Source organism: Crocodylus siamensis, chromosome 5 (assembly GCF_052110815.1).
Source record: "Crocodylus siamensis isolate JL-2025a chromosome 5, ASM5211081v1, whole genome shotgun sequence".
Taxonomy (NCBI): Eukaryota; Metazoa; Chordata; order Crocodylia; family Crocodylidae; genus Crocodylus; species Crocodylus siamensis.
In genome coordinates this window covers 190,098,679-190,112,132 of record NC_143399.1, presented here as the reverse complement: position 1 = coordinate 190,112,132, position 13,454 = coordinate 190,098,679, and the positions used below count along the sequence as shown (strand labels likewise).

The window sequence follows — 13,454 nt, the reverse complement described above, 5'->3', positions numbered from 1 at the left end:
CATAGTAAGACGGCACAAGCAATAAAATATTTGTAGATCACAACAATTAATTGTTTTAATGACTTGTTTGGGGTCACATAGGAAAAATGATGTAGGCATAAAATTCAGTTCTCTTGAAGCCCAGTTCAAGGTCTTAACTGGAAGACCATTATGTAGAAAAACTATGCTGTGATCATGCATTTAAACACTATCTAATTCATCTGGGCTTTTTTATAGTGTTTTGTAAATGGTGTATGCAGGCTAACCTCATTTTGGAGAGAGTATGACCAAGCATTTAAAATCAGCCTAACCTTTCAGAACGGTACATGGATCAGACCACTTATATGTCAAGACAATCTTCTGATATGAACAGATGAGCACTACCCCAGCTTTGCCAGACTAACCACATGCATTCTCTCAGAACCTCAGTTACTTCAACTGAAAAATGTGGTGAATGGCATGTAAGACCAGCACAACACTAAGGGTTACAAAGCACAATTATTAATAACAGTCAATGAAAGAGACAAGACTTTGAACTGATAATTCAAGATTTAAAAAAATATGCTTAAATTTAGTTTCCTAAAGCCACATTTGGGAATCCGGACAGTGCTTGACCATTCAAATGGCTGAGCATCTAGAATGCTACTTACAGTCACTTAAATGGGAGATTCCCAGTGGCCCCATGTTTGGGGAAATAAGATCATCTGCTAGCTAAAAAGGGAATTTAAGGTTTGGGAAAATGAATAAATTACTGTATTTTCTTGCACTTTGTGCACATTTCTCCCAAAATCAATTCCCCAAAACTGGGGTGAGTGCATTAATGAGGAAGATTTTCTGACTAAGAGAAAATCACTCTGGCTTTGATTCCTGCTCCACAGTGCAGAAAGCGTTGTACTACTATTCAGGCAGGTAAGGGAATCAACTGAATTATTGGCTCACTGTTCTTCACTGCGGAGGTATTAATGATTGTCTCTTCTTTTCACTGGTCTTGATGTTCCAGTAATCAAGCTAAATGTTCTAGGACATTTTTCTGTCTACTAGCTGCTCCTAGTCTCTCTCCTCTTTTTTCGCAGGCTGGAGACACTTTCACTTTTTTTAAAACACAGATCTACCCATGAAGACTGGTTTTCAGGAGCAGCTAGGGTTTCAAATTTAGTTACGTAGGGTCAGTCAGATGAAGATTAGGCTCTATCCCTCTTTATGCTGCCATAACTCTGAAAAAAAAATGTTTTTTTTTCATTCTGCCCTTCAAAAACAAGAGGTATATTATATTCTAGGGTGTATTGTATGTAAGACAATATGGTACATCAAGTCAAAGGTGTGGGGCTTTACTATGCATCTCTTGTTATGGAGTAACTGACTATGAACCTCTTCATTAGGGCTGCATGAAGCTTCGGGTGCTGATTTAATTCAGAGGAGATTTGGCTCCATTCAGTGGCCAAATCTCCAAATCCGAATCAACTCAGGGGACCAATAAAAAGGTCCGACTTGGAACTGGTAAGTAGCTGACAGTGAAGGTGTGGCTGGAGGAGCAGGGAGAGGACCATGGGGGGACCCCTGCCAGGCCCCATCTCCTGCCTGCTCCCCCAGCACCCCCTCATTGCTGCCCCACCTGGCACAGCTCCTGACCCTATTAAAAAAAGCCGCTACTTATGGAGTGCTGCCTGGCAGGAGGACGGTCCCTGCTGTCTCCCACTGCCCCATGCCATGTAATGAAGCTCTGTCACGAGCCCCCTGACTCCTGCCCACTCTCCCAGCCTACCCCCACCATGGCTGCTGCAACCACCCCTGTCCCCACCCCTTAAGAAAAAAAAACACCAAAAAAACCCCGCACTCATCAGCTCCGCACTGGCATCAGGGCACTCATGCAGAGCCCGCCATGCAGCATGGGGCAGTGGGGATCTCCCCCCCTCCCCGCCAAGCAGGAACCAGTGAGTCTGGGGTATTTTTGTGATTTTTTTGTGTTTCTTTTCTTAAAGGGCTGGAGCTGGGGCCAATGGGACAGCCATGGGGAGGGCTGGGGGAGCAGACAGGGGGCCAGGGGGCTTGTGGCAGAGGCCCCCCACATGGCTTGTGTCAGTGAGGGGCAGCGGTATCACCCCCCCACCCCCGCCTGGCAAGAGCTGGTAAGTGGGGGCTTTTTTTTTCAAAGTGCCAAGAGCTGGGGCAGGCAGGGCAGCCATTGTCAGGGCTGGGAGAGCAGGTGGGGGATGGGCCTGTGTGATATTAGATTCAGCCAAATCAATTCAGGACAGTGATTCAAATCACTGAATCAAATCACTGTCCCCCGAACTGGCCAAATCCAAAGCAAATTCTAGCCACTTCGCACAGGCCTATTCTTCATGCTATGCTCAGTGGAAGCTAAACTGAAATTGCTTAGCTCTGTTTCATGAAGAAGTAAACCACTCTTGTTTAGCTTCCACTTGCCAGGGGATAAGAATGAACACACAGGCAATTACTGCAGTGCAGCAAATGTATGGCGAATCTCTACTTCCCTTTGACTCGATGTATTTTTTTGTTTTATCAAACCCCTAAAGCATCTGACTATTTTTAGGCAACAAATAACCTAATTTTCCAAAGTGATGCCTTTGAAGTTTCTATAATTTATCCCTTTCTCCATACTTGAGCTCCATTAAAATAATTGGACCATGCTATCCTGGCATTGCCACCAGGTAAGATGGATAGTAAGGAGAAAGTTCCTATGCATCTTCTCAAGAATCATATGTTATAATGTTATATTATATGTTAATATGCACTTCACTTTAGCATTTATATTTTCCATTTTAAAAAACCTACATTTGAAGAGAAGGAGCACAAATGCAACAAATAAGAATGGCTTTCAGGGCCTTCCTACAAGCACAATGCTTCTTCATTCTGGATTTTAGAGCTTACATCTGTGTGCCCATGCTGCAATAGGAGAAATTCCAAGATAAAAATCTTAAAACATACAATAACCTCCTTTAACTGATTTTTATCTGGTAAGATTATGCTCCAGGATTTCGGATCTTTAATTAGTGGAAAGAGTTATCAAACAGTTATAGGAAAGCATACCACAAAAAAGGCATTTTACAGTAATAGTTCCATTTGTTCTATAAAGAGTAAACAAAGGAAATTACCCATTTGATTGGTTTTTCATCATAATAAAGTGCTGAAGCAGCACCTGGAAGGATTTACTAGCCAATTTTCCACACTGAAACTGTCATTTCATTCCTAAGATTAGTCCTGGTGGATATTATAGATTGGTATGGATTGTACTTCTCTATGTATCTAAAAGGTCACTAGACAAACAGCAGGAGTGACCTATTGTTCTCACCATTGAAAATAAGACTCCTACTTTGAGAAGTCTTAACACTACCACAAATCTTTTTTCAAGAATTACATGGAAATGTTTATCTGTAGAAATGTTTACGTGTGGCACAATTAAAAGCTTTCATCTCAGAAGTTCAATGCAGCAGTCTTAAATATCTTGCCGGATAGCACTTGTAAAGACAAGGAAATCTGGGAATCCAGTAGTGAATAAATCACTTTGACACCTGTCAACTATACCTCTAAGTGTAATCCTTTCACTTATGTTTTAAAATCAGAAGGTAAAAAGAACTCAACTCATCATCCTGAATGTATACCTCTGTTGGGCTTTAGACTACACTACTCTTTCAGTTGTAAAGAGAAAAAGAAAAAGTATATTCCACATTACAAAAAAGCTTGGCTAATAAAAAACTGACAGATAGGAACTACAATATATTGCTGTATGTAGGAAAAGAAGAAAAATATTAAACATGCCAAGACAGTGATATTGTCAAGTGAGAAACTACATTTAGCATTGTATTTCAACAGCCTATTTACTGTGTACAAATTGTTTCTTAAGTAACTGCTAATATCAGTTCTGTAACCTTGAAAATCCTAACTGCAAATGCTTGAGGGAAGTCCCTGCATGTTACACGCTAGTCCAGTGTTTAGACATATTAAAGACAGGCTTTAATTATCAACTCAGATCTTGAGCTCTCTTATACTTCTACATTTTTAATATCTTTCTTGACTGTTTCTGTGTTTTAAAGTGTCTTAAAACTTAAAGACACATAACACCCTCCCTTTCTCACCATCCACATGCAAACACACATACACAGAATAGTAGATCAAATGTTAAACACATTTCCTGAATACTTATGGAACCCATTAAAGATAACCAGAGTGCACTTCCCATCAGGCTAGCGAATTAAACATTTTGCTACAACTCCAATGCTGTGACTTCTTCATCTGAATATGGCAGGGTAGCATATACTTGTAGTAATACAATTTGTTCCTATTGGTTAACTGTGACAGTCAATACAGGATCTATACTAAGAAAATGTAATGCTGTAGAAAAGATACTAAAGATATTAAAACTAAACAAGCATGAATAATTTTAGCCATCACTACACAGCTACATACCCCAAAAAACAAAAGTGCTGGTGCACCAAAATTAAAGTTAAACAGCATTTTGTACAAACCAGGAACTAGACAGTCTCTGTACCTTCTTCGTGATACTGTTCCAATTACTCTGTAGGGCCCTATTATACACTAGGAAAATAACCAGTTGCTCACAATGGTTGTCAGCAATGGGTCCCTCCTGGCCCTTCCTCAACTGTTGTAGAAAATGCTTTAACTTCTCATGTACAGTGGATAAATCCATTTCTAACACAGTTAAGAAAAATCTGTGGTGGATAAAAAACTTATTAAAAATGGGATTTTTAAAATTTTAAACTAGCTTTGTATTTAATTAAATATACTTTAAAAAAAGAAATCCATGTTAAATTATGATGTCCCCTAGAAAGATCCACATTTTTAAAAAGTAATCAGCAAGGACTATAATTTTGTAAGTTAAACCCCCAAACTGATAGAAATTAGTAGCTAAACACCTAGAACCAGATTTTGTTTAAAGTGCTAATCAATCTTAATCCATGTGCAGAGAAAATAATTCTCTGTTTCAGTTTTATTTAGCTAGTTCACTTCGATGAATAGTTCATAACATACTGAAAAATTATAAGGACTTAAGAAAAGCAGGGAAATTTGGTTTCTTCACCCAATTTGCTAACAAAAGTGAAGTATGAAAAGATGAAATCTACCAGTTCAAAAGTCCCAAAGATCATGCAACTAGACTTTCCTAACTGCCGCTAATACATCCTAATAAAGCAGTTATGTTTTATATCTAAAATACATTGACAGACTTCCTTTTCTGTATTCTCCCCATTTAAGATTATTTTTATTAAACAATATAGTTTCAAAGTTCTGCTTTTGTGTATTTTTAATTGAATGTCAGTATTTGCCTAAATGCAACTTCACACAAATAACATGAAAAAAAAATCTTCATCTTATGTAAGAAATTGTTTACCATTTTCTATCATAAAAAACACAAAACTAAACAGCTGCAAAATGCATGTTAATGTATATAATTGCTCAATCAGATGTCTGAATATATTGTGTCCTCTTAGCTACTGAAAAGTAGCACCAAATTTTTGTATATAGACTACATTTACTAGGGGTGCGCTGACAGAGAAATTTTGGGCAATACCAATGGCCAATTTTTAACGAGCCATTTTGGCCAGTACCAATCTGATTCTGATCAGCAGCCAGGCAGCTTGGAGAGTGGTGTCCAGCTGGTAAGTCTATTGTGGGGGCAAGGGTGAGGGAAGGGGTGGGGCCGATCAAGGCCCCCAAGGTGAGAGGGAGTTGGACATGAGCAGGCACTGCACAGCCAGGGTGGAGCTGCAAGCTCCTCATCCAGGGGGCGCAGGAGTGGGGTTGGCTCCCACTGCTGCATGCACCCTGAGAGGACATGGGGGGTGTGCCCCAGATATGTCCATGGGGCAGGGCAGGATGGGGAAAGGTAGCCTGCTGCTGTGGGCTGGGGTCGGGGCTCTTTCTGGCAGGGGGTCTGGGCCAGGATGCACTTGTGACAGGCAGCAACACTAGGAGGGGTTTATGGGGGGGCTGCACCCACCCCAAAATTTGCCATAGCTCCCCCAAACCCCCTTCCCAGAGCCACCACCACCTACCCTGAATGCAGCCTGGCCCAGTTCCCCGCTGGGAACAGCCCGGCGCTGCCCCAGCCTCAGCCCGCAGTAGCAACCCACCCTGGCCCTGTGCAGATCTGGGGGCACATGCCCCCCCATGCATCCCCTGGGGATGTGTATAGTGACAACAGCCACCCCCCTCCCCCCAGGTCCCCCAGATGAGCTGCTCACAGCTCCATCCTGCACTCTGTCCCATCTGGGCACTGCCTGCCCCTGCCCCAGCCCCACTCCCTCCCACACTGCTGGGGCCCGGATCTGACCCCTCCACCACACACCCCTTCCCTCACAACAGACTTACCAGCTGGATCTGGCTGCTCTCCACACTGTCAGGCTGCACTCCTGGCTGCCTGTGTGCTGTGCTGAAGCTGCATACATACACAGGGCATTTACTGGTGGCACTATTGGCCACATCAGCTAAAAGAAGCCAATTACTTATACAGTCAATTTTCCTTACATCGGTGCCGATTTTATATGGGACCAATGTATCAGTGCACGGCTACCACTTGAAAAGCAACAAGCCTTAGTGTTTATGTAGCAGAGTGGACTGCACTTTTAAGACACAAGAAGTCTGCAGCTGGCCAACTAATCCTACTCACTACACTTAAGGAATGTTAGACTCCAAGAAGAAAGAAAATTGAAGCAGTTAGCAGGCTTCTGGGAAGGAAGGTAGGCAGCCAGCTCCTATACAGAACCTATGGGATGTGAAGACTGGGTACATAATTTATAGAATAGGAAGACCAGATTAGAAGACACCCTATAAAGAAGGCCATAGAACATGAAAGTACCATCCCTGTGAGGGTACCTAATGTGTGGAGAGATATGCCTCAGGAGGATGACCAGGGAAGCTGCACGGATTTTCCAGGCTGAAACCCCAAGGAACATACAATCCTGATTTCCTCTCTTACCCATAGTGAAAAAGGTTTCTAAAAATTAAGGGGAAGATCACTGACTACTACCACAAAAGGAAGAACACAAGTCTGGCCTAATCAGAGGACTAAGTCAGACCTCAGGAAACTGAGAAAGACAGCAAGAACTAGAGGTGCAAGACCCAATTTTCTCCAGAAGGAAGTGTTCCAGAAATGGTGAGCCTGCTTCAACCCACCAACTAGTGAGAAGATACTTTTCTTTAGGAAAATATAAAGGTAAAACAGTATTAAATCAAGTTTTTAAAAACAGATTTTCTGCTTCCTGATTTAAATCATGATTAAAATTGGTGATCTAATTCATATTGATCAAGGTAAAAAGTGATCAATCCACCATGCAGTCACACTTTAACAATGCTGAACATCAATTCTCTCTTCTACCCTAGCAGTTAATCATTTTCAGTACTAATTGGGAGAGATGACTCACAAAATATAAACTTTGTATTCAGAAAAAAGTGTAAAACACTAAATTAAAATGTCTGAAAACCTAAACTTCCACCCATTTCCCCCCTCTTTAAAACACTGTACATCACTGTAGAAAGAGCTGTCTTTTTGAAAGTAAAGCCTTAAATGTCAAACTCATTAGCCATGACCTGACATCATTAGGTTTTTCTTTCTGAGGTAGCATGTGTATGTGATGTTTGGATCCCTATTTATATTATTTTCAGATCCAAATAAATCTGTAGATGAAATATAGTGCTGTTATTGTGTAGCACTTTTCTGAAAAATGACTCAGACATTGGTATTTAGGTTACTTTGAAGTCAAATATTTAAAGCATACATCCTTAACCATAAATATACTCTGACATATGAGGTCCTTGGGACATCAGAAGACTAAGTGAATACCGACCAGAGGCCTGCATCTATTACGCATCTTCTATAGAGAAGGAATGACAGTTCTACTCTTCTTTATTTTCATTAAAGTACTAAGCTACTTGCAAACAGTTTTAAGAAGTATTAAAAACTGGAACAGTAAATAGCATCTTCCTTTGTCATAGTCATATTTCATCAGCTACAAACATTTTACTTTTTCCCCATTTAAAAAAATGCAATTCAAATTTGCCACTATACTTACTCTTTCTCTGTTACTATATAGCCATATTCTTCCTCCTCAGAAGATTTCACTTCTAGCTGTAGGCCCTCTCCTTTCTGTTTCTGAGGTTCTTCACTGGAGCTTTTATCTTGCATCAAAGCATTCTTAATCCAGTAGTGGATCTCAGTCAGCTCTTTGGAGTCAGGTTCAGATTCAGCTTTTTTTTCTGGTGTCAGTTCTCTTGAGAAAGTTTCACTCTTCACATTTTCAACCCCAGCTTTTACTTCTTCTGAGGAAGAGGAGAAAGAATCGGGATCTTCAGATTTTTTGGTTTTTTTCTGAAAAGATTCTTCAGGCAGATTTTCAGTTAATGTGTTCTCATTCAAGAAGTCCAGTAGTTTTGCACTGTTGTCCTGTATTAAGAAAATACCATTCTTTGTAACATTGAATACATAGAAATACGGGTCTCCTTATCATTTGCCCAGTCCTGCAAACCCTTACTCCTGTGCTTGGGACTACTCACATAGATGGCTAAAGAATCTAACTCCAAGGCTAAGTACAGGCAGTCAAAAATGCTTGCAGTGGCTCAGGCCAGAAGCTAGGGGGTGCCAGAGCACAAATACCTGCTCAGCTGGAGCAGACAGCTTGGGCCAAAGCTAGCCTACACACCCTGGCGGGGTGGGTTGCAGGGGATGTGCAAAGCATTGTGGGATGCTGAGGGATTGTGAGTTAACTTGAATTTGGAAGGGATCTGGGACAAAAGTTCAATACACTGATTTAACCTAAACTAGTTAAGCCTGATACTACATCAATCCAGGTTTATCTTAAACTGGTTTCAGCCATTTTGAAAGCAGTTTAGGTGCACTGAACTTCTGTTGCATCACAGATTGGAACTGGCTTCCTATCACTTATACAGGTTTATATGCACTTCCTGTCCCCAGACCTTCAGATGTCCACTTATTTAAATAAAATATGAAGAATAGTCATAGGACAGCATAAATACATACCAAAACTATAATAATGCAAGTATATGAACAATCTACTGAAATCATCCAGTGTATCATTAGAATTATGTGAGTTATATTCAAAGACAGACTTAAGCCCTAAAAATAACTTGACAGTTAAAAAATAGCATTTCAAAATGACATCTCTCCTGAGGTTGACAACCTTTAGGCTCTTTGTTAAAAGTTCCCAGGACAAAGCTGGGAGAATACCACAAAAACAGGTTTCACTAACATTTATTTGGGAAGAAAAAAAAGTCTCAAATATTTAACATAAGGTAGTATGGTAGAATTTAGTGCACGGTCATTTCTTATTTTTATTTTTATATATCCTGACGGGAGAAAACTTTTCTTATCAAGGATGAAGAAGAGAAAAAGCAACAGAAATAAGTATCTGTTGAAAACCTGGCACTGGAAGTATCTGCATAGCTGTTTTTTTGCTTCCAAGCCATCACATCATGAGTGGAACGTGACTTGTACAATACTGCATGAATACTGAATTGTTACTAGTAAACTGATGGACAAACACTTTGTTAGCAATCCATAGGATGAAGCATGATTGCAGGAATGATCAGTCAAATGAAGTTAAACAATGAACACTTTAGTACAATTAAACATATGCTCATGGAGAATTTGCAAACAGGGAAGTCTAAGCCCATTATATAAATTTCTGCTCAGCCAGGTCTGTCTGACAGCATGATGCAGGATGGTACCTTGTGCTCTCCTGTGTTGGGCTGTATTCTATTTTCTTATATCCCTTATTCTAAATGTCACTACAAGATCTAAATTATTGGCATTCCCCTTCAGAACAGTGGTAAATAGCTCAGTTCTTCCAAGCTGTTTTAAGTGGGTAGTTAAAATTCCTATTGAGTTTCTCTTTGAGCTTCTCCTCTTGCATGTTCTCTGGTAGATGGGTAGTAACAGATTGTGAAAGCATTGCAGATAGTTCCTTTATGGTTCAAATGTAGACTGAAAAATATCTCCTCTGATGTATACCAGTTTGAAAGGATTATTTTAGATTTGGTAGTGAAAAGGGGGGATGAGACTTATGAATAGAGAATAGATTTTGATTTCTTAAATTTCTTTAAGATCTCATCAGTTACCTACTGAAAAACTCCCAAAAAGAGCCTCTTTATTCATATGAGTCTTGAGAGGAGAGATAATCAATGACGGTGTTGACAGCATCCCCCATAACAGCAATTTAATGGGTATGGAAAAAGTATTTCAAATGGGATCCTTCGATGCTTGGATTGACTTCCCCCTTGGGAAGAGCCTGAGTTTGCCTGATTTCAGCCCACTGCAAGTTTATAGAATCATACAAAATTAGGGTTGTAAGGGACCTCAGGGAGGTCTAGTCCAATCCCCTGCTCAAAGCAAGATCATCCCCAACTATAGCATCCCAGCCAAAGTTTTGTCAAGCTGGGTCTTAAAAACCTCCAAGGATGGAGATTCTACCACCTCTCTGGGTAACCTGTTCCAGTGTTTTACTACCTTCCTAGTGAGAAAGTTCTTCCGTATATCTAACCTAAATTTCCCTTCCTGCAACTTGAGACCATTGCTCCTTGTTCTGTCGTCTGCCACCACTGGGAACAGTTCAGCTCCATCCTCTTTGGAGCCCCCCTTCAGGTAGTTGAAGGCTGATGTTAAATCTCCCTGCAGTCTTCTCATCTCCAGACTAAACAAGTCCAGTTCCCTCAGCCTCTCCTCAAAGGTCACGTGCCCTCTATCTGTTTTTCTTGCCCTTCACTGTTGGTGAAGCTGACAGGTATGTAGTTCCTGGATCCTCTTTCTTCCCTTTCTTAAAGATAGGCACTATATTTGCCTTTTTTCATCTTGTCTGGGATCTCTGAAAACCTGTGGCAATCAAAAAAGATAATGGCTAGCAGCTCTGCAATCACATCAGCCAACTCCCTCAGCACCTCCGGTGCACTGCGTCTGGCCTTATGGACTTGTATATGTTCAGCTTTCCTAAATAGTCCTTAGTCTGTTCTTTCACCAGTGTTAGCTGCTCACCACCTCCCCAAACTGTGCTGCCATTTGCAGTAGTCTGGAAGCTGACTTGGCCAGTGAAGACTAAGGTAAAAAAAGGCATTGAGCACTTTAGCCTTTTTCACCATCAGCTGTCAGTGCATTGCCTCCCCCATTTGGGAAAGGACCCATACTTTGCCTGATCTTCCTCTTTCTGCTGACATACTTGTAGAAACTCTTCTTGTTTCTACCTGTTTACTCAAGATTTACCTGACAAGTTGTAAAAGTATTTTTTTTGTTTTTGTTTTGGATTTTTTCCTCCACTAAACTGACATTCTAGCAAGTGTTAATTAAAAGTGTATTAATTTATGTACATTCACTTATTGATCACAATACACAGATGTGGGAAGCAAGAATTGAATCTGCAACATTATTTTGTTTCTTTGGGAATGAGTTTTCATGCCCCCAAATAATAATTAAGGGCAAATTATTATTGACATGCTGATGTTGAGCATTTGTTTTTAGCAAATAGGTACTTACCATTTTGTTAGTTCTGGCATCCCCTTCGTGTACTTCATTATCTGTAGGATAAGAACAATGTATATAAAAAGTTATAAACAGATTGAATGATTGTTCAGGTATTGTTCATAGACTGCTTAACTTTTAATGATGGCCCACTTACAGTAGATGAAACATTAAAATGTTTCAGTTCATAAGATATCAATTAAGAGAGTCTAAACAGACTAGGACTTTTCAGCTTATAGAGGTCTGCGAGATATTGGATAATGCAAAAAATGAAGAGGTATTCATTATTTACTCTCTCATACAATGCTAGAATCAGGGAACATAAAATGAAACCATTAAGTAATTGGTTAAGTCCAATTAAACTAACCTCTGAATACTGGAAGCTGCAGTGTGAAAGTAGCAGGGGGTAGAAAATACAAAGTATCCTATCCAAGAATATTCACTTTCTGCTATTGTGCAAGACATGGTCCTGGGAAAAAATGGACCCTGACCTGACCCAATAAGTGGCAGTTCTATATTCTTATTGAAAATTAAGCAATACAATTTGTTGCTCTGGCTCCATTTGTATGGCAAACTAGTGCAAAAATCAATAGAATTGTATAATCAAATGAAGAGTGCACTGTAATAATGAAAGCAATAGCATGTCTTTACTTTGGTTTATAAATAACTAAGAAAAATTAATAAAATTACTCTAGTTACAGCATCTTACTTATACAATAAACAAAAAGCCACAACATATACATTGTGCATGTGCAGTTTGGAGAATCAATGCTTGTGTGACTATGGTACATTATTGTGAAAGAATCAAAAGCCACATTTCCATACATATTGAAGAGACTTCCAAAATCCACTACATCCTACAGGTAAATCATAGCCATACTTCCCAATCACATCATTACTGGAAGTCAAATGTGGTGGGGGTTGTTTGTTTAGACAAAAAGGTTATAAGAAATAGTTCTCAATAATCTGTCCCACTGAGATTCAGGAAAAACCCACAGGACTTTTTCATTTCAAAACAGACACGGTGGTGAGTCACAAAACCTTAAGAACTGTCAAAAATAGTAGAAGTCTTCCTATAACCTTACAGTCAACTGTTTGTTCACTTTTTAACCAAAAAATAACTTAAAACTCATATTGGTCACAAATATGAAAAGAGTGGTACTATCTGGGACACTATAGCTAGGAACAGAAGTTACACATAAACTAATTTAAGTGACAGGAAACTGGTTTAAACCTGTAACAGAACATAAGTTCAGTGCACATAAACCAGTTTCAAAATGGCTGAAACCAATTTAAGATAAACCTACCCGAATGTAGTATCCGACTTAACTGATTGGTGTCAAACAAATTTATAGAACTTCTGTTCCAGACCCTTCCTGGTTTAAGTTAAATCAGAGTCCCTCAGCATCCCAGCATGCTTTTTATCCCTGGGCTGGGCTGTGCTGTCTGCTCCAGACAGCAGGGCTAGCCCCACCCCTTTGCTCTCTACCTGGAGCAGGGGTGGGGGTATGGCCAGATGTTGGCCCAGCATGGCCCCCTAAGGCTAAAGAGGCAGCGAGGAGATTTATTCCCTCTCCCTCCCCCTGAGGACCGCAGCCTGTCAGGTTACCACCCCCGCACACGCATGCAGGTGTGGGAGTGTGGTCAGAGCTGGCTGGCTGGCATAGTCCTGCCATCTACCTGCCTCACCCCTGGGGAGGCCGAGCTGGGATGGCCCAAGGGCGCTGCTGAGGGTGGGTAAAGAGGGGACATCCTGGGCTGGGCCATGGGGGCACCGCCCTTCCCAGCCAGCTGCAGCTCCTGCTGGGGCTACAGGAACTGTACAGCCAGATTGCTCCCTGCTCCCCACACCCAGGCTGGGCCTGGCCATCATGGTGCCACAGGTGGCTGGGAAGGGGACTCGTGTGTTGGCAGCCACTGCCACTGCCACACCCGCTGCATGATGTTTGTTTGTCCGCACTCTGCAGGGGATCAG

At 40.9% G+C, this 13,454-nt stretch overlaps 1 protein-coding gene across 1 annotated transcript in view; it reads right to left on the bottom strand.

Moving 5' to 3' along the window:
* Nucleotides 1–13,454, bottom strand: part of PTPRN2 (protein tyrosine phosphatase receptor type N2) — a 1,011,953-nt gene that overhangs the window by 579,561 nt on the left and 418,938 nt on the right. The window contains exons 8-9 of the mRNA XM_090047600.1: nt 11,495–11,535; nt 8,028–8,398 (exon numbers count right to left, since the gene is read on the bottom strand). Of these exons, the coding sequence (XP_089903726.1) occupies nt 8,028–8,398; nt 11,495–11,535 (412 nt within the window). The remainder of the gene's footprint in view (nt 1–8,027; nt 8,399–11,494; nt 11,536–13,454) is intronic.